The sequence below is a fragment of the Equus asinus genome, chromosome 21 (assembly GCF_041296235.1).
Source record: "Equus asinus isolate D_3611 breed Donkey chromosome 21, EquAss-T2T_v2, whole genome shotgun sequence".
Lineage (NCBI taxonomy): Eukaryota > Metazoa > Chordata > Mammalia > Perissodactyla > Equidae > Equus > Equus asinus.
The window spans coordinates 44,961,233-44,983,209 of NC_091810.1; the positions used below are offsets into that span (position 1 = coordinate 44,961,233).

The 21,977-nt window shown below is 44.1% G+C and overlaps 1 protein-coding gene across 1 annotated transcript in view; it reads right to left on the reverse strand.

The window, feature by feature from the left end:
• Nucleotides 1-21,977, reverse strand: part of CACNA2D3 (calcium voltage-gated channel auxiliary subunit alpha2delta 3) — an 824,272-nt gene that overhangs the window by 369,771 nt on the left and 432,524 nt on the right. Inside the window, exons 10-11 of the mRNA XM_044754812.2 lie at nt 10,905-10,994; nt 2,915-3,028 (exon numbers count right to left, since the gene is read on the reverse strand). Of these exons, the coding sequence (XP_044610747.1) occupies nt 2,915-3,028; nt 10,905-10,994 (204 nt within the window). The remainder of the gene's footprint in view (nt 1-2,914; nt 3,029-10,904; nt 10,995-21,977) is intronic.

The following is a 21,977-nucleotide window of genomic DNA, read 5'->3' on the forward strand; positions in this document are numbered from 1 at the left end:
CACCGCCTGACTGTGGCCTGATGAGTGGTGCCATGTCCACGCCCAGGATCTGAACCAGCGAAACCCTGGGCCTCTGAAGCGGAGTGCGTGAGCTTAACCACTTGGCCACCGGGCCAGCCCCTAATTGATGATTTTTAAAACAAAGTATGGGCCAAGAAACACATACCTGGGCAGTGGATTTGATTGAGGAATGGGCCCTCCCACAGACGAACAGAGGGAAGTAAAAGCGGCAGAACCCACAGAGGAACCAAACCCCATTCCTTGGGCTGTTTCCACGGCAACAGTTCCCAAGTGCAGTTCTCCCACCAGTAGCATCTGCATCACCTGGGAACTTGTGAGAAATGCACATTCTCAGGCCCCACTGAGCCCAGATAATCAGAAACTCTGGAGTGGGGTGAGCAATCTGTGTTGGAACAAGCCCTCCAGATGATTCTGAAGCTCCTTCAAGTTTGAAAACTACTGTCTTATAGGGATCAGATTCCAGTCTTAAGATCATTGTTCTCTCTCCCGAACCCATTTCCTATTTCTACAGTCTTAAAGATTGCCAACTACAGCATGACACAATCTTCTACTAAATATCCAATGTCCAAAATAATGAAGAAAGATGACTGCTTAGAAATGGCACATCATCTCACCTTAACAAGGTGCTAAATCACAGTGGGGTTTTATGCCAAGTTATTACCTGCACCTTCACAGAGAAGTCATCAAGAAAAGAATGTGTATGTATTTGCATATGAATGTCATGGAACTCTCCAAAAGGGAACAGGAGAAAAGGGATCCTGCTATTAATTTCTAATCATAGAAAAAGACCTTTTTGCTACAGAAAGAAAATCTGCTTCTGCTTGACACTACTTTATAAGTAGATGAAACTGCTTCATGAAACATTGAAATTTCCAAGACCCTGGTTGAAATTAATCTAAGAAAGCACCTGGCTTAAAGGTCAATATTGTTCCTTTGGAAAGATATGTTGAAATTTGTGTTTGTCTGGAGAATTTTGACTTTGTAGCCCTCATCCTATTCTTCTCCCTGCAAGTAAGGAGAGGATGTTTAAATATTCCTGGGCAACCGCTATCCAAGTATCACCAAGTGGGAGGGACGCATGTGATTCAGCACGTGAGATTCATAGGATAGCACATTTTGTGTTAATGAAGCTGCTTATTAAAAGCCCCTTCACTTTCTTCTTTTATTTAAGATGGTCCTAAATAATGCAAAATATTCTTCAACATGCTGTGAGATGTCATGGCATCTGTGAACATTCTATTTGACCACAAAATGTCCATCACCCTCCCCATGTTTAATAGTGCTGTGGCCTCCCTCCCAGGCCCTTCTGTCACTTAGCACCTCCTCAGGGTTGTGCATTAGGTAGTGGTCATGTGCCCAGCACTGTGCTGTGTGCGGCAGGGGTGCCAGGGTAGCTAGCGTGCTCCTCCTTTCACAGCATGGATATTTATCAGGAATTAACTCTGGCCTCTATCTGTCCCTGGACATCATCACCTGAAATACTGCAACTAAAATCACCTTGTCTAACAGCAAACTTCCATCTTATTCAAGAGCTGGGTTCTAAAGTCAGTGCTTATTCTGGGAGTTGAATTCAGATTTATTCCTGATCTCCCTTAGGCAGGCGCCATGTCACAGCCCCACAATCTCTGAGCAAGCCCCCCACAGCTGGTTTTCCCTCTAGCTTCAGAAGCAATGGCTGTTTCTAAGATTGAGCACCAAGGGAAGGAGATGGCATCCATTTGGGAACCATGTTGTACAAAATGTATCTTTATGGACCAGACTCATGCTTAGGGAGGTGAGATGCTTGTGTTGTCAGAGACACATGGGGACCAAGAATGACTAAAGGAAATACCAGAAGGACATGCCATGCTCCCTCAAGGGTGCATGCTCTCTGAATGCAGCTGAGTGCACAGTTGTCATTGATCTTCTGTTTCTCTTTGTCAAGTCCCAGAAATTAAATATACAAAGTAGAAAAACCAGGACAGACTTGGTCTAGACGGTCTCACGCACCTATAGAGACAGTCACAGTCACGCCATCAGCACATGGGATAGGAAAGCGTCTTTATGATACCCTCAGGATAGCACCCTCTCTGACTGGCCTCTTTTTCCTGCTAAAATTCCAGATTTAGGTGAGAAAGTGATCACCAACTGCCAATCTGCTGATTGGTGCCCACGTGAGGAACTTATGAAAAATATGGATTACTGGGCCACATTTTCAGAAAGATTTTGATTCTGGAGGTGTGGAGGAGGGTCCAAGTATCCAGAATTTAAGAGATCTCCCCAGGGAATTCAAACTGGCTAACAGCTTGTGGAAGTTCTGGATTAAAGCATGCAAAAGGCACACAAAAAATTAATATCCGTCACTGATATCTTAACAGATGAGTTCATCAGGTATATAAATTTCAAAGTGGAAAGCAAAGAAAAAAATTAGAATAGAGAACAGACAGGCTTTGACAATGGTGGGGAATAGTCCTGAAGGATGGAGAGAAGCTTCTGGATGGTAATGAGGGCCCAGGAAGGAACTATAGAAAGATGGAAACATAAAGGGCTACTGTGGCTGACTTCACCATTCTACAGATGCTGGATGCACCAAGCAGCTCTGGCTCCATGGAAAACAAAAATAAAGAGAAGTGCTGCCCAAAATGGATGAAGCACAGTTCACAACGAGTCTTTTCACTGAACACTTTGAACATGACTTTATGGGTCTCTTCTGTCCTTCAAAAAAGTTTCATTTGAGAACAAGGAAAGCCATAGTATTCAGTTTTGGTCAACCAAAAAACACAAGGCCGAGAAACCACAGGTTATTATGAGATTAAGTCTACATGGGCCCTTCTCCATGGACAATCTGGTGGTTACAATACAACAAAGAGTCTTCACGGATTGCACTGCATGGACAGCATCAACATCAACTTACCTTTCGATCTGGCCAATTGTACTTCGCAAAGATAGTATCATAGGTGTCCACTGCCCCATCGGTAATGAGCATGATGGCCTGGATGCAGATGCTTCCTTGTCCTGTGTGGTTGAACTGTGGGAAGAAATAAGTTCAAACTGAAAAACACATGAGAGAGCTCTGTATATCTGTGAGACTTCAGAGGCATGAGGCCTTGGGCTTAGGAAGGCTGTCAAAACGAGAGCTCATTCTGCATCACCAAAACAGAACCTCCACGATAAGCCTTGCCCCACGGATGGATCTCCGTATTCGCTCCAACAAATTGGAACTAAATGCGGACCACAGAAGGGATTTCTGAAAAAACACACACGGGGTGGGAAGCGAGATTCTAGGACATATAACCTCTCTTACCACCAAGTATGGAGAGTGTTTCAGTATACATGCCCAAGGAGTTGGCACAACTGTTTAGGAACACATTATATAGGAAGTAGAATATGTGATGGGCAACATCTCTTTGAAAATCCAGATGAGTCTGGTTTGAATGAGTCTAACGGGTACAGACTGTACTATATAATAAAATCAAGGAGGTTTTGGACACTTAGAGAATAAAGTGAGAAATGTGCCAATTCAGACTAGAAGCCTGAGCACCCTCTTTTTAGGGTTTGTTTTAAATATATATTTATTAGCATGCAACATTATGCCTTAGTTTATTTATGTTAGTATGTATAGCATGATGAAATTCCAAGATTGTGCCCACTGGTGTGCAAAACCCTAAACTTCTTCAACTTTTAGTTTTACATAGCACTTTAGAAGTTCCCAGCCTGGTGAGTGGGAGCTAGGGTGACCAGACTGTGGTTGCTACAGCTTCATGTCCTTCCCTTGAATCAGGGGTGAAGAATTCCCTTAATGAATGCTATTAATGCTGCAATTCATATCAATACCAAGTCCTTTAAAAACCCTACAATTACATGACAATGCTGAGGCATGGGAAACACACGAAAAGTCTTTAACCTTCAGTAATGAAAACGCCTACCACTATAATCTGCTAAGTTTATTCCTTTATTCTAAACTTATTTACTAAGTGCTCATACAGAGCTAGGGATGAAACACACAAAAATCCCTTCCTTCGCATAGTTTATATTCCATTTAAGGAGACATACAAAAACAATGTAAATTATGTTGTATGTTTGATAATGATAATGCTAAGGAAGAAAAAAAGAAAGCAGAGAAGGGGGATAGGAAATAGGGAGGGGGAAACTTTAGAAAAAAATAGTCAGGGCAGACCTCACTGAAAAGGTGATGCTTGAGTAATAACTGAAGGGGGTGAGTATCTGGGGCAAGAGCACTCTAGAGAGAGCAAACAGTACATGCAAATGCACTGAGAGGGAAAGTGCTGGGCGTGTTTGATTTCTTGACTCTGACACTGAGGAAGGATGGAGGCTACTCTTGGATTTGCTGCTGGCTCCTGGTGAACCAGAGAGCTAATAAAGCATTCAAGTTCAAGTTTAATGACCAGTCTCCATGCACTTAAAATTCTTACGTAGAGTTTGAAGTTGCAGTAACTTGAGAGAGAAGACTATAACTAACTGGATGGATGGAGGGATGGAATTAATCACCTTGTGGCCATATTGGGACAGAGCAAAGCCAACTCAAAGCATGCATGGGGTACCACAGTATAGTGGAAAGCAACTCAAGCCCATCCCAACACCATAAACTGTATGCCTGGGATAAGTACTCTTTTCAGAGTGTCCTTTTCTTCATTTATAGGGGAGAATAATATGCTTATATGGTTGTTACAACAGGTTAAATATTCATTATATATTAGGCTACAAGTATGAATTGATTTAATCTTTACCAGCCTCTGAGGTACGTATGATAACTATCCCCATTTTACAAGTGGGGAAACTGAGGCAGAGAGCAATTAGTTAATTGCCCAAGGTCACACAGCTATTATATGTCATAGCCCAGATTTGAACCCAGGCAATCTAGCTCCAGAATCTACTCCCAAATTCAGCATACTATATGGCCGGAAGTCTTTGAACATATGGTAGAGCTCCACAAATATTCATTTCCCCTCTCTCCAGCCTTTCCAGGGTTCCAGGGCTAAATGGCAGTCACCAAGGCCACCATCCTGAGAGTGAGGGCTCCTTAAATTTTGTGCCCTAGGCATTTGCCTCACTTTAGTCCTGGCTCTGGCAGCCACTCCTGCAACTCAGACTGGACAGGTGCCCTTGAATTAATGAATAGACATGGTCTATGATACAATATTAGTAGGTAGGAATACCTGAGAACTAAAGCCATCACACCACAAAGCTTTCCACATAACTACTATTCTATTGTCTTTATCGATATAACTTACTATCCCAGGAGACTCTTGCTCAGGAAGGTAAAAATCTCAAACAACATTATTGCTTATTCCAGGAACTTCCTGAAAGACCCATCAACTCTTAAATAGAAAGTATTAAGGACAATTTATACCCTAAGACTCTGAACTCCTGACCTCAAAAACTTCCCTTTGCTGTGTCCACCAAAACTAAACTATAACATTAGGATTCTTACCAGGTCTTAACCAAGCCTCTTCCCTCTCCTTCACGCTGAAAGTCCCACCTTCAACTAGACTTCATGGTCTCAACAAATGACTTTGTCCTTTCCACTCTGAGGCACTACTAAGATTCTGCCATCATAGGGCATTTTGTTTCTTACTGCAGTAAGAAAAAACAGCCTTATAGCCTTGTCTTATCACCAGGTTGTTCTGGAGGTGTTGCAGGGAGCCTACATGCAACACAGCCTTCACATCATTAAATAAACCAACAGCAGGCCACAGAATAAAGGTGATCTATGCTTCAGTCACAGAGGCTGCAGAAGGGAAAAAAATGAGGACACTTTGGTGCTGCTGTTCATGCAACTCATTTGAAAACATTCTGGACAAACTTTCCCAAACAAAAGGCAAGAAAGAGAGGGAAATGAAGCTATCTGAGTAATGCAGACTGGAAGAAGGGGCTGCCTGGAGCTGTTTATTCAAAAACATCACTTTCCTCTCTCACTGAGTCCCTGGTATTCTCTGCAGCTATCTGCAGCTAGAGAATTTTGAAGAATGCAATTAAATTCAAATGCTTTGATGAGTAATATCTCTTCTCTTCATATTTGTCTAGAACTTTTTTTTATTGAATAGCGAGAGTGATGAAAGTATTTTCCATAATAATAACAATGACAAGGGCCTGATGATGAACTACAATTAGCTCAGTGATTCATCAGTTAGCAGCGAAAATTTCAATGCATCCTGACATTTAGAGCATTTGGTCGTGATTAACAGTCTTTGAAATGTCACCGAATTTTATTTAATTGGCTAAGAAAAATTTTTAAAAGGTAATCACTGAAAAGATCATATTCATCGCCAAAAAAGATAATTGCAGTTGTCACATGACAACGTAGATGCTAACTACTGTAGCAAACTGGCTCTGTGTTCTTACAGAATCTAATGAAAGCAGCAGAGATCAATAGCTAGAAGGGTCTTAGAATTTTATTTGAATGCTCCTTTCAAAGCCATTTGTACAACAACTACAAGCCTTTAAGTCATCGGAGCAAATACTGAAGCTGAAATGCAGGTAATTGCAAAACAGAATTAACTCCTTTTAGTTATACTAACCTCTGAACCATTCTAAGCTCCAGCCATAATCACAATTTCAATTCTGTGACTGTGTGTGTGTGTGTGTGTGTGTGTGAAAGAGAGGGAGAATGTGTGTTTGTTTGAGAAATGGCTTTTTATATTACATTGGCTTGCAAAGGCAGGCAGAATACACAGGAAGAGGATTACATCACTTAAAGGTCATATTGATGAAGTGGAAAATAGCTAAAGCTTCATTTTCATGGGAGATTAACCATCTCTGTGTTTTTCAAAGTGTTTGGCTATTTAAAAGCCCAATGGTAAGCGGTGGGATGGAAATGTTTCTCTCTATGGCATAACTGTGCACTCAAAAGAATATGGTGCCAACTGTCAACCAGTCTCAAACAGGGATATTTTGTAACATGCTTTCTTCCTTCAGACTTTTACTTTCCCAGATTTACATTCAGCCAAACAGACTTTCTCACTGGCCGGACCCCAGAGGGTTTTTATAGGTGATGGCAGAGCAGGTAGGTGTGGAGAAGGTTTCCCTGGTTCAAAAATACTTCTCCTACCAGGATTCAGGGGGAAAAATTCACCATGTGTAGGTGATTTCTCTGGATTGTAGAGGTATTGGGAGTGTAAATACACCCTTTTGGAGTAGACAAAGATATTCTGCCTGCAGGTGTGCTCAGCGAGTGTGCCTTCTACAAGATTCCAATCCTGAGGTCATGATGTGACATAAAGAGTTCCTGGGTCGATAAGCTTGAGTTCTGGTACAAACATATTTTAAAAGGTCTGTTCATGGCAGGGCTTCTCACGGCCTTTAATATCACAAGTACATTGTGAGTCTCCAAGAGGAGGATGGTATCTCACCTTGACCACAACACATACACTGGAGTATCTGGGCAGACCAGTGTTCAACTGGGTATGCAATGGGAAATGCTGGCTGAGGAGTATCTGAGAACAAAAGTGATAAGTAGAAGTCATGGAGAGAGAAAAGGTGGCAGGGCAAGGAAAAGAAAAACGGGGAAGGAAGATGCAGGAAGCAGATGGTCCTGAGGACTTGGGCAGGGAGTAGGACCAAAGCATCAAGGGTGGGAGCTGCTTCTAGAGACCACAGGCAGCCTGGCGAGTGTCTCCATGGTCACAGAGATAGCACATCCCCACCAGCCAAGCACTGCTGAAAGGGAGCACAGCTTCATCATGCCGAATTCTCAACCCCATGAGAAAGCGACCACCAATGCCAGCTTCGTGGGCATGTGATGTGCACAGCTGTCCAGGGCCCCGTGCTTGCTTTAATGCTCTGCTGTTACTCTCCTAAAATTCTTAATAACTTTTGAACAAGGGGCCTGCATTTTCTTTTTCACTGGGCCTCACAAATGATGGGGCCAATGCTGGGTCTATTCCTATCCCTATTTTACAGATGAGGAAAATAAAGGTGAAACTGAACATAGTTTTCCCAAGGCCACACAGCTAGCTCTGACCAAGTCAGGCTCCTCAGCCCAGGCTGCCTGACTCCAGAGGCCACAAACTTAACCACAAGACAAGTATCCTTAACTCACTCCATCACCACCTCTGCTGAAAAGCAGGAAAACAGAAATTTACTGCCGGTCACATTTCCGAACAAAGGACTTCCCCAGCTCTAGACACCAGGTTTTTGAGATAAAAAGAGAGCCAATTTTCCAATTGTGACAAGTCCTTTCACAATTACCCCCTAGAAAGAGCCTGCTGAGATTCAGAGCTTGGCATCTCCAAGCCCTGAGAAGGGGCCTATCCAGGGTTCAGGTCAGAATTTAAAGGTACAGCTTGGTCCTTTGCTCTGGCCAGCTATGTTTATAAATTATTAATAAGCTGTTAACAGGGATGTGCTGTCCCAAACACTGAGTCTTACATAAATGTTAATTATCTGTAGGCAACAACCCCTTGGTGAGAGGGGGAAGGGAAGGCCTGGGGTTTATATTGAGGAAGCTGACGTGGTGCCTTCCCTCCTTATTTTTCTTTCCTCTACAGTCATGACACTGGCTCAGGGCTGAGACCTAAATGTCTCTCTGGGTGCCAAGTGGTATTATTGGTAAAAGAGAGTCTAGAATCAGGGCCTACCCTTGGCTTGAGAGTCAAGCATAACTGACCACACATACGAGGTGTGCAATGTTGGGTGAATGCTCACCTGCAAACAGACAACAGCTGGCCCCACAGAGCTGCCTGGACACTGAGTGCAGTGTGGCCTCTGAGCCTCTAGCTGGTCTCCCAGCTCCTGCAACACCTCAACATAGCTGCTCATTTAGGGCCTGTTTGCTCTTGGCTCCATCCCATGCATTTTTCCTGCCAATCACATTTCCCAGGCTCCCAAGGGTTTTGACAAGGCTCCTCTGAAGGAGAATACTGGAGGATGCAAGGGAGAAGCCAAGGTATTTCTAAGTTATTTCTCCCTTTCTCTCTGCTTTGGGGACATGGGCATTTTCTGGCAATGGCCATGTCTCCTTCAAGGCACGAGCTTCCACAGGACAGGCCCTTCCCACCATGATCTCAGCTCCTACTGGGCAGCCCCCTCCATGGTCCTATTCCCATCTGGACAGCCATAGTGAGGAGGTTCCAATGACACCTCTCCCCACTGTGGTCCCTCCTGTCCTAGAGAGGAGCTGCCTCCTGCTGGTGTAATGTGTAGACTGTTTCATTCTCCAGTGTCTCCAGCTTTTCTATCCCCTGTGCAAGCAATTCCCTGTATTAAACTCCTGCTGTTTGAAATACCTAGAGTGGTTTTTATTTTTCTGCTTCTTAACATCTTAAGTGCTAGCTCCCTGGTCCAAGCCACCATTATATGTCACCCAGACCATTTAATGGACTCCCTGCTATTGTCCTTATTTCTCAATATAGCAGCCAGTGAAATGCTGTTACCAAGTTGGATTGTGTCATTCTCTGCTCAGACTCCAGTGACTTTCCATCCCACACAGAGCAAGAGCTGAAGTCCTCACTAGAGTCTCCAAGGTTCTGCGTGATTTTGCTTCTGCTACTTCCATGATCTCATTCCCTAGCACTCTCTCTCTCCCCCACTTTGCCCTTGTCACACTAGTCTCCTTGCTGTATTGTAAATATGCCAAACATTCCTGCTTCAGGGCCTTTGCACTTGCTGTTCTTCTTGTTGGAAGACTCTTCCTCAAGATATCCACACAGCTTCTCTCTCACATAGTTCTGGTCTCTACTCCAACATCGCCTAATCAGAGAGACCTTCCCCGACTTCACTGTATAACGCAACAAGTCCTTATCACGCTGGAACAATGGTGCTATTGTTCTCCCTAGGACTACTCATTTCATCTGTCTCTTCCCACTAGAACTGGGGCCAGCAAACTTCTTCTGTAAAGGACCACACAGTAACTATTTTAGCTTTTACAGGCCATATGGTCTCTATTGCAACTAATCAATTCTGCCATTGTAGTGCAAAAACAGCCATAGACAGTACGTAATCAGGTGGGCATGGCTGCGTTTCAATAAAACATTATTTACAAAGACAAGATGCAGGCTAGATTTGTCTCATGGGTCATAGTTTGCCAACCTTTGCACTAGAACGTAAGATCCATCAAGGCAAACACTTTGTGTCTTCTGCTCACCAATGTATTCCCAGCGTCTGGTACTAACAGGCATGCAACACATGCTAGTTAAATAAATGATACAGAACCTGTATTAATAAAGATAGCCATTATTTTTCCTACTACCTCTCCCAGAGTAACAAGAACACAAAAGTCGCATGTTATTCTAGCTTAAAAGGGGCGGAATTACCAGCCCAGGATTCCCCAACGTATTTCACAGGATGTTAACAGGTGCTACTTGAAAAAAGGATTTTTCGTTCAAAGATGTGTAAGAAACAGCAGGTGAACCAGTATTCCTTCCTGCAGTACTTACTGGAGCCTTGAACACACTACTGTGTGATGTGAGTCTCCAAGGGGCTGGAAGAGAGGGAAGGATAGGTATGCAGGTAGCACTTCCTAAACATCCTGCACAGAGAAGCCCTTCTCTCTCTGAACATCGCCACAGTCAGGGATTCAGTGTGACATACAATCAGAAAGGAGAACACTCTAGAAGCAACTGAGTGTTTCTCAGGTGAAAAGAAATCTGCATTAGAAGGTATTCAAGTGTTGAGACACTGATGCCCCAGAAACAGTGAGCATGGCGGGCAAGTCTCCCGACCAGACTGCACCATCAACTCTGTCCAGCAGGGGGCTGGTTTGGCCTCAGCAGCCATGCCTGGTTCCCCAGACAACTCAAATGGCAGCCCAAAGCTCCCATCCCGTGCCTGTGGATACTGCTCAATGATAGCCAGGGCTAACAAGAATGTTGGTCCACAACTAAAAAAAAAAAAAAATCTCCTCTATTCTCCTGGAGACAAGAAAGGCAAATCAAAGAGGAGCTTACATCACTGAGAATGTTGAAGGCCTCATTCAGAGCTATATCCAGCATTCCGATTCCTTTGGCAAAAAGTTTGTCCAGATGCTCCCTGAAATGCTGAAACAACAAAGCAGAAAATCCGTTAGTGTCGATCCTGTTCTGTGAAACACCAACCCTGAATGAACACGTATATCCTAAGGCAAGGCCAATGATTCTCAGGCCCAAATGGTCATGATTTGGTTTTTTCCTTCCAAATTCACAACATAACTTATTCAATGCAAAATTTACCTTCAATATGCATTTTTTAGCTTTGATTACATTTTGGAAAACAATTGGTTGAATTCTGGTGAAAAGTACATAACTCGTCTAAAATTCCTGCTTTCCTTTCCTGTTTCATCTCCCGTTTTCTCACTCCTGATCACTTTCAGCACTTGGTTCACACTCACCTCCACTGGGAACCCACTCTCTATCCATTCCCTGACCCCTCCCCCACCACGCTCTCTCCCCCTACTCTTTAGGTCTCAGTTTGGACATCAGCCCCTTTCTGCCCTGTGAAGCCTTCCCAGACCATCTGCCTCTAAGACTGGTTTAGAATGCTTTCTTGCAACCCTATGCTGCACCCCATGCTCAGATCCACCTTGCACTTAACACCACAGGTGTGTACTTGCCTGCTTAGATCCTAAGACAAGGTATATCTGGTTGCCTACTCTGTCTCCCACGACTACCAGCAATCTGATACAAGAAGGTGCTCAATAACCATCTCCAAAGAGTAAGGATAAAGACTGGGTCACAACATAAGAATTGTGATTCTGGCAAGGGAGACACAGGCTAGAAATACAGAAGGGCTTCAAGGAACAGGCAAAATGGCAACGAGCATCTTCAGAAGCGGGCCCAGGCCCTTCTGGCTATGGTGGTTCCACAGAGGCCCAGCATTAGCTGGAGAGGAAAAGAAACAAAAGGAAGTAACTGTGAAACCCCAAACATTTCTGCTTCCCAACAAAGAGGCAAGAGCGGGTCCAGGTGTATGCACAGGCACACATGAGTGTGTGTGATGTCCACTGACCCAAAGCCCATGTCCACAGACGTACAGCTGTTAGGCATTATTTTCTAATTGACCCATTCCGAAATGATTTTTTTTCTCCCCAAAGTCCCAGTACATAGTCGCATATCCTAATTGTAGGTCATTCTAGTTCCTCTATGTGGGATGCCACCACAGCATGGCGTGATGAGCAGTATGTAGGTTGGCACCCATGATCTGAACCTGCAAACTCCAGGCCTCCAAAGCACAGCATGCAAACTTACCACTCGGCCACGGGGCCAGCCCCCAAAACCATTTCTTTTCTACTGAAATGAACTATTCTCTTCCCAAAGGCCCCCACACCCTCATCTGCTGGGGAAACTGGCTGGAGGAGTCACCAGGAGGGAGAAGGGCAGGAAGGGTGGGTTCTTGGAAAATGTTTGCCAGTGATTTCCTGGACAGGCAGTGGCTTTCTTTCTCTTACCGTGCCCTGGGACCCAACACTGCTCCAAGCATGACCTCGGCATTCAGATGGTGACAGCCATTCACGACGTGTGTACCTTAGGACCATGGAACTGGTTTCAGAATCAGAACAGATCATAGAGACCAATCCTAGGACAGGGCCGATGGTTCTAAGATGCTGTTCTGTCTCTGCCTAGCCCCCACAGGAAGCAGCAGGGGCTGCGGGTCATCAGGTGGGCTGCAAGAGGGGATCAGAATAGATCAGTCTGCCTTCACCAAGGACAACCTCCCTTGGAAACCTGACTTGTGGGTGAGGGGTGACCACTGAGAGCACTTAGGCTCAACAAGCATCACCCCACAGTGGTTCCCACATACCCTAGGGGACACAAAGCATGGTGACAAGCCCATCACGCAGCCTGCAGAGAGGCTGGTCTCTTGCCAGCCCCTGGTTCACATCGCAGTGGCCAGATCCTGCCTTGACAAGTTCATTCTCTTCATCTGACGTCATTTCTGTCAACTGCATTTAATTGTGTTCAGTCACACAAGTTTACACAGTATTGGGTTTTTTTAATAACACAACAACCTGATTTAATTTTTCTTTTAATTCCTGTGTAGCTGCATGTCACGTGCAGAAGGACGCTTCAGGCAATGGTTGCTTTTATTGTTGGACACTTAGAGTAAAATGTAACAACATGTCATGGAATTCCCTTTCAATTCACTTTTATTACAAGGTCAGTTGTGATTTTGTTTCTTCCTGGTACAAATCAGGTCCAGTTTTAGAGGGAAAAAATATTTCCTCAAGGTCAGGGTTTCTAAATGATGTCACAGATGAAGGACTCGCTCTTTGTTTCTTTCTCTCTCCTCTCCCTCATGTCCAAATGCCCTTTTTCTCCTACTCCACAACCTGAACCAAATCAGCTTCATTGTCCCGATCTTCCAGGCTCCATTTAACCCTCAGCCCAACTCTCCTCCTACACTAAACTGGGTCTTGCCTTCCAGGGAAGCATCTCCCATGATGTGGCTTCCACTAAGAGCTGCTTTCTCCCTATGGTAGTCATGAGCTACATGTAGCTATTTATGTTAAATTTCATTAAAATTACCTAAAATTTGGGGCTGACCCGGTGGCGTAGTGGTTAAGTTCACACACTCCACTTCAGCGGCCCAGGGTTCATGGGTTTGGATCCTGGGTGTGGACCTACATGCTGCTCATCAAACCATGCTGTGGAGGCATCCCACATACAAAGTAAAGGAAGACTGGCACAGACGTTAGCTCAGGGCCAGGCTTCCTCAAGCAAAAAGAGGAAGATTGGCAACAGGTAGTTCAGGGCCAATCTTCCTAATCAAAAAAAAAAAAATAATAACCTAAAATTAAAAACTCAGTTCCTCAGTTGCATTAGCCACATTTCAAGTGCTCAGTAGCCCCAGGTGGTTAGTGGCTGCTGCATTGGACAGTGCAGATTAAAGAACAGCTCCATTACGCGTAAGGTTCTATTGGACAGCTCTGCCCTGGAGACACAAGCCTAGAATGGCCCTTCCTCCTCATCAAACAACAGGCTAACAGTGAGCAGAGGGAACGCACAGGCCTTGTACCCAGTGAATACGTGTAATTTTTGCCTGTTCATCATCCATTCCCCTTCTTCTGATTTTCCTTCCTGCCCGCTGCCCCATAATTTATATGGTTTGGCTTAGGCTAACATCTCTCTCCCTCGTCCCTAGATCAAAGGTGGGTCCATTTATCAGGCCTGTCCAATCTATGAATTCCATCCCATTGGCCATGGTCAGGAATGGGCATATGACCCAATCCCTGGGCTTCTACTGGAACATGGGGAAGAAGACTCTCTCTTCCCAGTGAGATTACTGAGAGGTCAGGGAGGAACCTGGTGCTGCCAGCAGCCATGTAGCTACTGCACAGGAAGAGCTCACCTGAACAAAGGTAAGAGCCAAGGAGAAAAGAGCCCACAATGGAGGGGGCAAGATGGAATCATGGCAGCATGGCTTGAGTCCCTCGATTCAGCCAGGCTTAGCTTTTCCAGGGAAGTGAGCCAATAAATTTGCTTCTTTGCCTGACCAGATTTAGCTGGATTTGGACCACTTAATCAAAAGGACCTTGTTGACCACGGACCATCACAATGACCCTGCCTGCTGAGACAACACCTCCCCAAAGCTCCCCCTGCATTACAATGATCCTCTTCCTCTCATCTGCACCCCTCCTCCCTTCTTAATCACTGTCACAGCGTTGTGTGGTTTTCACCCATTGTGTGAGTGCCCATGCCTGACAGAGTAAGGCACTTCACACACAGCATACTCCTGGTGCGCATGGATGGTGCCATCACTCTCACTGCCCATGGCATGGAGCAATTTGCTGAAGATGAATCCTAAACACGTGCACTCCAAGGGTTGTGTCTGGAAGGGAAGAAAGGGACCTGGCTGACTGCCCTGCAGCAGTCTCCTCATCAGTATAGATTTCTTTTTCTCTCCTCCCAGATGTGGCCACTGTAAGAATCAAAAATTTTTATATGTAATGCAATCATATTATAATCATTGTATGTAAGCAATTGGAATACAGACCTCACGGACTCTGAGGAAAAACAAAAAGTGAACTGGGATTCAGGAGACTGAGTCCTACTTCTGGTTGTACTACTGACCAGCGATAAGGCTCTGTGGCAAGTAGCTTTGGCTCTCAGGCTGCAATTTTGCCCTCTATGAAATGGGGATGGGAAAGCTCCTGTGTGACGGGTGAAAGAGTGACAGCATTGCTGTCTTAGAGCAGCAGGAGGAGCTGGGTGGCCTGACTCCAATTCTTGCTCTGCCACCAGCCCTCTCCATAAGCTGAGTAAGACACTGCCTTCACCTGTGCCTGCCTTTTCCTCTTAGTGCAAGGGGTATTGGGTTGACCCCTCACTGATACTACAGAAAAAAGAAGCCATCTGAAAGAACTGTGATGACAGAAAAACATGAGAACTATTTTAATTTCATATTCACTAAAAGAAATATTTGAAAAGAAATCCTATAAAACTTTATACCTCAAACACCTTGAAGCCAACTTCCTGGTTTGGAACTTTACAATCTAATACACCTTGAAAAATGACTTATTTCACCCTTCAGGGGCCAGGCTTTATTAAATGGAGAGAGACACATGGCTGATTTCACTGACACCAAGACCTGAGCGTCTTCCAGAGCCAGCTACAGAGAACAGAAGGTTCAAGATTGCGAGAGCCAGGAAGACACTCCTCAACAACTGCGTGCCAGAAGGTGGCCAGTTCTCATTATTCTTCTAAATTAAAATAAACAATTTATTGGAAATGGCGACAGTTCTATTTCATTATTAAACTTCAATAAAGGAGGAGGAGGGCAGCTTTTTATCTTTGCTTCAGGCACTCATGCAGCATATGCTGCTGCCCGGGAAAAGGTCTCGCTTCCAAAGCAATTAGTGCAGCTTAATGCCTGGGGAGATGAACCCACGCAAACGCCACGGCTTCCTGTGCCCAAATGCCAGCAGGCGCAGCAAGGCTGCTTATCTCTGTGAAACAGCCACAACATCCAGGCCAGCGGAGGGTCCTGGTGAAATAACCCTCTCCCTCCACCGGCATTTGATTTAGTTGAATCAATACTGATAACTCTCTCTGTGATAAAAGCAATCATCTTTTTTTTCCTGCCTATGTAATTATGAGGAATGTTTGAGTCCACCCAATTAAGAGCAGGGGATTAATGTGAAAAGTGGACATCGGGAGACACAACAATCCCCCATCCACAGGGCCCTTGAGAGCCAGTGGTCCTGGCGAGGGCTATTCAAGGGAAAGGCTAACAGCCGCTTGTCGATGATGCTCATCAAGGTCACTTGAATTCAGCAGACCTGAATTGTGTACCCATTAGGTGTGAAAAGGGTCACTGCAGCACCTCAGCCATGGGAAGGCTGTCAGAAATTGCCTCATCCGAGTCCTCCAATGGAAGCCACACTGGCTGAAAGACAACTGTGTGCTGGGCACTGTGCTTTTCATGCCTTACCTCACTAGATCCTCCAAAAAACCCTAAAAGAAAGGCCCTATTAGGTTCCTATTTTACCTATAGGCAAATGGAGACTAAGAATGGTGAAATACTTACCCAGGATGGCAGAGCAAGCACGAGGAAGGTAGCTTTCAAAGTGTTGGCCCCATATCCGAATCTCTATGCAACACAGCCCCTCCCAACACACAGGCACAGCTCTCTCCAACTCTGATAAAGCACAGCCTGCAGAGGGGCCTAGAGGGTCAGGAGCAAAGCCACGACCCCATTCAGGGCTGGGTTCATGAGCATATGACCTACGCAATTGCATAGGGCCCCTGCTTGGTTTAATGCTTTGCTGGCACTGTCTTGAAATTCTTAATAATTTTACTTTTGAATTTGTGATTTGTAAATGAAGTCCAATGAAACAAGAGTATGCCTGTGAGTAAAGGAGCTGTGGGAAGTATGCGGGTCGGCTGTTCCTTGCTGCCTCATTCTCATCCAGCATCCGCAATGCCCCGGGGGTGCAGAATTCTGCTACTGTGCAGGTGTTCATCACATGTGCTTGACTTTACTAGGTTACTTTGCACTGTGGCTGTCGGGTGGCTTAAGGTGCATATTTATTGACAAACTAGAATTAAGGAGCTAAAGGTAAGAGTACCCTGTAGAGGCCCTCCAATTTTCAGCTCTATCAGTAATAGACATGGTACCACTTGCCTTCTCCTAAAATAGATATTGCTCACGTCAGTTAAGTCAGCCTGAATAGATGAGCAGTGCCCCAATGATTGTGTCCATCTCATTCTGATATCAAACTCCTCATTGAAATTTCCAAATAAGCCTTCACAAATCTCATAGCCACTAAATTCCAAACCCTAACTGCAGAAGCCCGTTCGTCAGAGACCCAGAGGGTGTCCATGCCTGTCTTCCGACCTGACTGGGATACTAGGCCAAAAGATGATTTAATATAAAGATAGATCTTCATCCTGATGTAATTCCTCCTGGCAACAACCCCCCGCCCCAACCCTGGGATAATTCTCCCGGGCTCCAGTTCAGCCTGAAAAATCCTCTAGCTGAATTTTATTTCATCTTTTGGGTACGTACGCCAGGGACCTAGGGCAGTGCCTGGTAATACAGTTTACAGGAAAGGCACGTGTCTTCTGACATTGCTACCTCAAAGCCGGGGCTCCAGAGAATCTGACTGTCATTTGATTCCAGCGGGGAAAGTACAGTGACATGGTGTTTCTCAAACATGAACAGAAAATGGGCCAAGAAAGTTGGTATTGAAGTGGCAGGCCCAGATGTTTGCAATCAGGGGGACAAAGTACAGACACCAAGAGAACCGGGTCTGAGCCAGTCCCCGTCTCTCCTTAACATTGTCTATAACAGATTGAAGTGTCTGAAGGTAGCAGCTGTTTAATGCTAGTGCCAAATTAGAGACAAGATAGATCTCCTGGATGTGAACAATGAATGCTATTTCTCCAGGTAGTCAGATTAGCTACAACCTCATTTCAATGGCAAAAGCACTAATTATGTCATGTGAGATGATGGTGATGAGCCCAGAATTGACTAGCAATTCTCTACAATTGAGATAATCTAAAGTGGAATGGGCATCTCCATCAAAGCCGTCCAGGGTGGGGCAAGGCCAGGTCCAGGAGGACTCGCTGCTGTATATCATATTAGCTCCTCATCCTTGTTAGGCGTCTATGGGAGCCAGCCCTGCGAACCTCCGTGAGACTGAGGAAAGCCACAGCCTAAATGCTACTTGGACAGAAGCGCCTGCTTTGTGTCTGGGCTTGGTGCAGTGGCATGTGTGTAAACAGCAGGCCTCACCCTTTCACATCTTTTTGACATTTCCAAAGGTCCAAGTTCATCCTTTATAAACTTTATGAAAACCTTGATTTGATTCAAATTTGCTTCTTGGAGGAATAATGCTTTCATCAGCTGCAGGATGCGAGAGCAGACAGAAGTCACAGTTTCAGTTAATTCCAAACATGGTGCCAAGTTTTGTGGAAGCTTCGGCTCAGAAGAGATGTATATTTATAGTCTGCATCCAGGGAGCACGTAATACAGACACAGCCCTGTGGATGCTGTGGACTCATCTTCATCAAACCATCCCCTCATAGTCAGCTGATAGTCCTTTGCACCCAAATGCAAAGCTACTGCCCAGCGTGGAAGGTGGTGGGTGCTGGGGATACACATGTGGAGTCTCGGTCTGGTGGATGGTGGTCCACCCATGCCCTGATCCACCCCATGCCCACTCAGTGGCAGCAACATTCATTTCTGGGACAGCTTGGGAAAGATGTGTGACCCTGTGAGATAACTTAATTAGAACTTTTTCTGTATGATCACTTGGAAGATTTGTATAGTTTTATAAAACTTGAATTCAATTAAAATGTATTTGTTTCAACAATCTCTGTATTTTGCCAAATTAATTACATATGAGTATTAAACTTAATCATCTGAATTTCTTCCATTCTCATTCAAGTCTGTGAATAAACAAATATCCAATATGGTACTGTCATTTTTTTTTTTTAGGAATATATCCACATTTATTTCACCAGTCCACTACTAATGAAAGTTTAGGTTTTCAGTGTCTTATTTTTTCAAACATTACTACATAAAATATCTCTGTATACACATTGTAGTCTCATAGTTCATATGTGTAGTAATATGATTATAACAACTTCATAGAAGGAATATCATTGGGTCAATAATTTCTTCATCTATACTATGCAGAGTTACCGTGAGAATTTAATGAGAAATTCAGACAAAGTCCTTAATACAGAATCTGGCACATAGTAAACATTCAGTAAAGGTTAGTTTTTATTAGTAGGGCACCAATGCCATCATATTTTGAGCCTAATAAAGTCTCCAAATTGAAATTCTAAAGAAAACCAAAACCAAAAAACCCCCACAACTCTATACATCCGAAAGGAAAGTCATTGACTCCTACAGCAGGAAGGCTGCGAGTGCAGAGAGGGACCAAGACCCACAGGCACTCAGGGCTCCATCTCTCTGTGTCCACCTCCTAGAACTGCTAGGTTTCCTTCTGCCAGCAGGCTCTTGACCACACAGCTGCCTATATCACTGTCTCACGTGTTCCTGGTTGAGTCTGTCCAATAGCCAGAGTTGGTGTTGTCACAGAAAAAACAAGATGCTCAATTAACTTTGAATTTCAAATAAACAACAAATGATATGTTAAAAATTCGCTCATTGTTTATCTGAAATGCAAAGCTAACTGGGTGCCCTGTTTGTGTATTTGCTTGTTTTGCTAAATCTGGCAACTCTACACAGGACCAATTTCAGCAATACTTCTATCAGAAAGTTCCCAGAAACACTCTGATTAGCTCAGTGTAGGATACATGTCCGGGCCTGAGCCAATCAGGTGGCAAGAGAATGGGGCCCACGACTTACCCAGGTCTGGACCATGTGCCATTTTGTGAACTTGAGGTTGCAGCAGCAAGAGCTGGGAAAAGTCCCACCTAAGCCTCACCAAATGGATTTGGCACAGACAGGGATTTCACTGAGAGGCGGAGGGAGAGGGATGCTGGACAGATAAGAAGTATGGCACAGGCCGAGTACAAGCAGTCATGGGAGATGCGCAGCTCTTCACTGGCTTAGCCCACGCTTTCAGAGAAATGTGCTGACATGGCCAGGGAAGCAAAGACTTGCCCCCTACACACATACACACACACACATACATACACACTATTCCACGTTGAGCACGTACTTACTCTGTGTAGCATGTTGAGAGGGCAACACGTTGTAGAGAGGAGATAACAAATGGTAGCTTTTCCCAGAGAAAATCGCAATATGCTTCTAAAAAGTTAGAGAAAAGGGTTTCTAGAAAATAGGTGGTCCTAGGGATGGTTTGAGGCCTAGCAGAAAGAGAGTGCCTGAGACAGATGAGAAGATAATACTGCTGACAATTAATATTTATTGGGTGCTTTCTATACACTCGCCTTGGCTTGAGTGCTCATAGGTAGAGCCTTCTTTTCAAGCCTCACAATGGCCCGAAGAGAGACAGTGCTCTCATCACTCTCATTTTGTAAAATGAAGACACAGATTCAGATGGTTCACATCACTTGACAAGATCTCACAGCTAATAAATGGCAGACCGAAAACTTAAATCCAAGCATTCTGTCTCTAAAATATATTTTTTTCCCCAAAAGACCTGTTTATTATAGAAAATTTCAGTTACCAACTCAAGGTGAATCTTGTTTTATCAATACTCTACTACCACCTTCTGTCCCCCTTGCGGTAGTTAGCCTCCAAGATGGCCTCCAATGATCCTAACCTCCTGATAGTCACACCCTTGTGTAGGCCCCTCCTGGCATTGCTGCTCTGTGAGCCAAGATTGGGCTCTGTGATCAAAAGAATATGGCAGAAGTGATGATATTCCACTTGCAAGGTTAGGTCGTAAATGCTGCTATAGCTTCCATCATGGTTGCTCTCCTGATCTCTGTTGAATAATTCACCCTAGGGGAAGCCTACTGCTTTGTTGGGAATAGCACTATGGAGGTGCACAATAGTGGGAAACTGAGGCTTCCAACCAACAGCCATCAAGGAACTGAGATCTCTTGCCAATAGCTATATGAATGAGTTTAGAAGTAGATCTTCCATCCTAGTCAAGCCTTTGAGTAATTGTAGCCCTCAGCCAACATCCTGAATCCAACTCTGTGAGAGACCCTGAGGCAGAACCATCCAGCCAAGCCATTTCTGGATTCCTGACCCTCAGAAACTGTGTGAGATAACAAGTGTTGATTGTTTTAAGCTGTTAAATTTTGGTGTAATTTATTCCACAACAATAGATAATTAATATACCTTCATCCAGATTACTCTGAAGCACATCCCAGACATCACATTATTTCATCTGTGAACATATCAATATGTGTCTCTGCAAGAAGACTTTTAAAAACAAGTGTCCCAGAATCTGAATTTTACTGATTGCAATTCTGAGGTGTCATTTAACATGTACCTCTGTCCCCTATATTTTAGTAAATTGATGGTTAGATTTGGAGGCTTGATCAGATTCAGGGTTGACTACTTATGTATATATGTATTTATTTGGCATTTACTTCATTTATGGTATTTTTATTTCCCTCAGACACATGTCTTGTAGTCTCCTTGTGATGTTGGCAGCCACTGACGCTCAATACCTAGATTCATTAATTCGTTGGTGGTGATAGTTTAATTCTATCATCCATCATCATTTATTAGATTAAAAATTTCTAGAAATTTCTAAAAAGAAGAGCTTCCCACTCTTGCACTATTTAGTTATCAGAGGAAACATTTATTGTGGTAAGTTGGATAAATGCTTGCTGCTCTTCATTTGCTCACTGGTTTTCAAAATAAAGATTGGTCCAAAGGTGACCAATGAGGGGGTCCCTCCCTCATTTTTTTAGTATCACTATGAATTGATTGTTTTTCTGCTTCATCTTTTCATTATCAGAATGGATTGTAACAAAAATTATGTTTCACTCTGTTGCTAATTTTTTTAGGGGAGATGCTCTATTTATCCCATCTTTGGCCAGTGGTAACCTCTTCTCTTTAGGTCTGCAACCAAGTTCTTTTACTGTAGTTGATAGCTTCTGGCTGTCATAACAGACAAGATGCTCCAGGCTCATCTTGCTCATTTT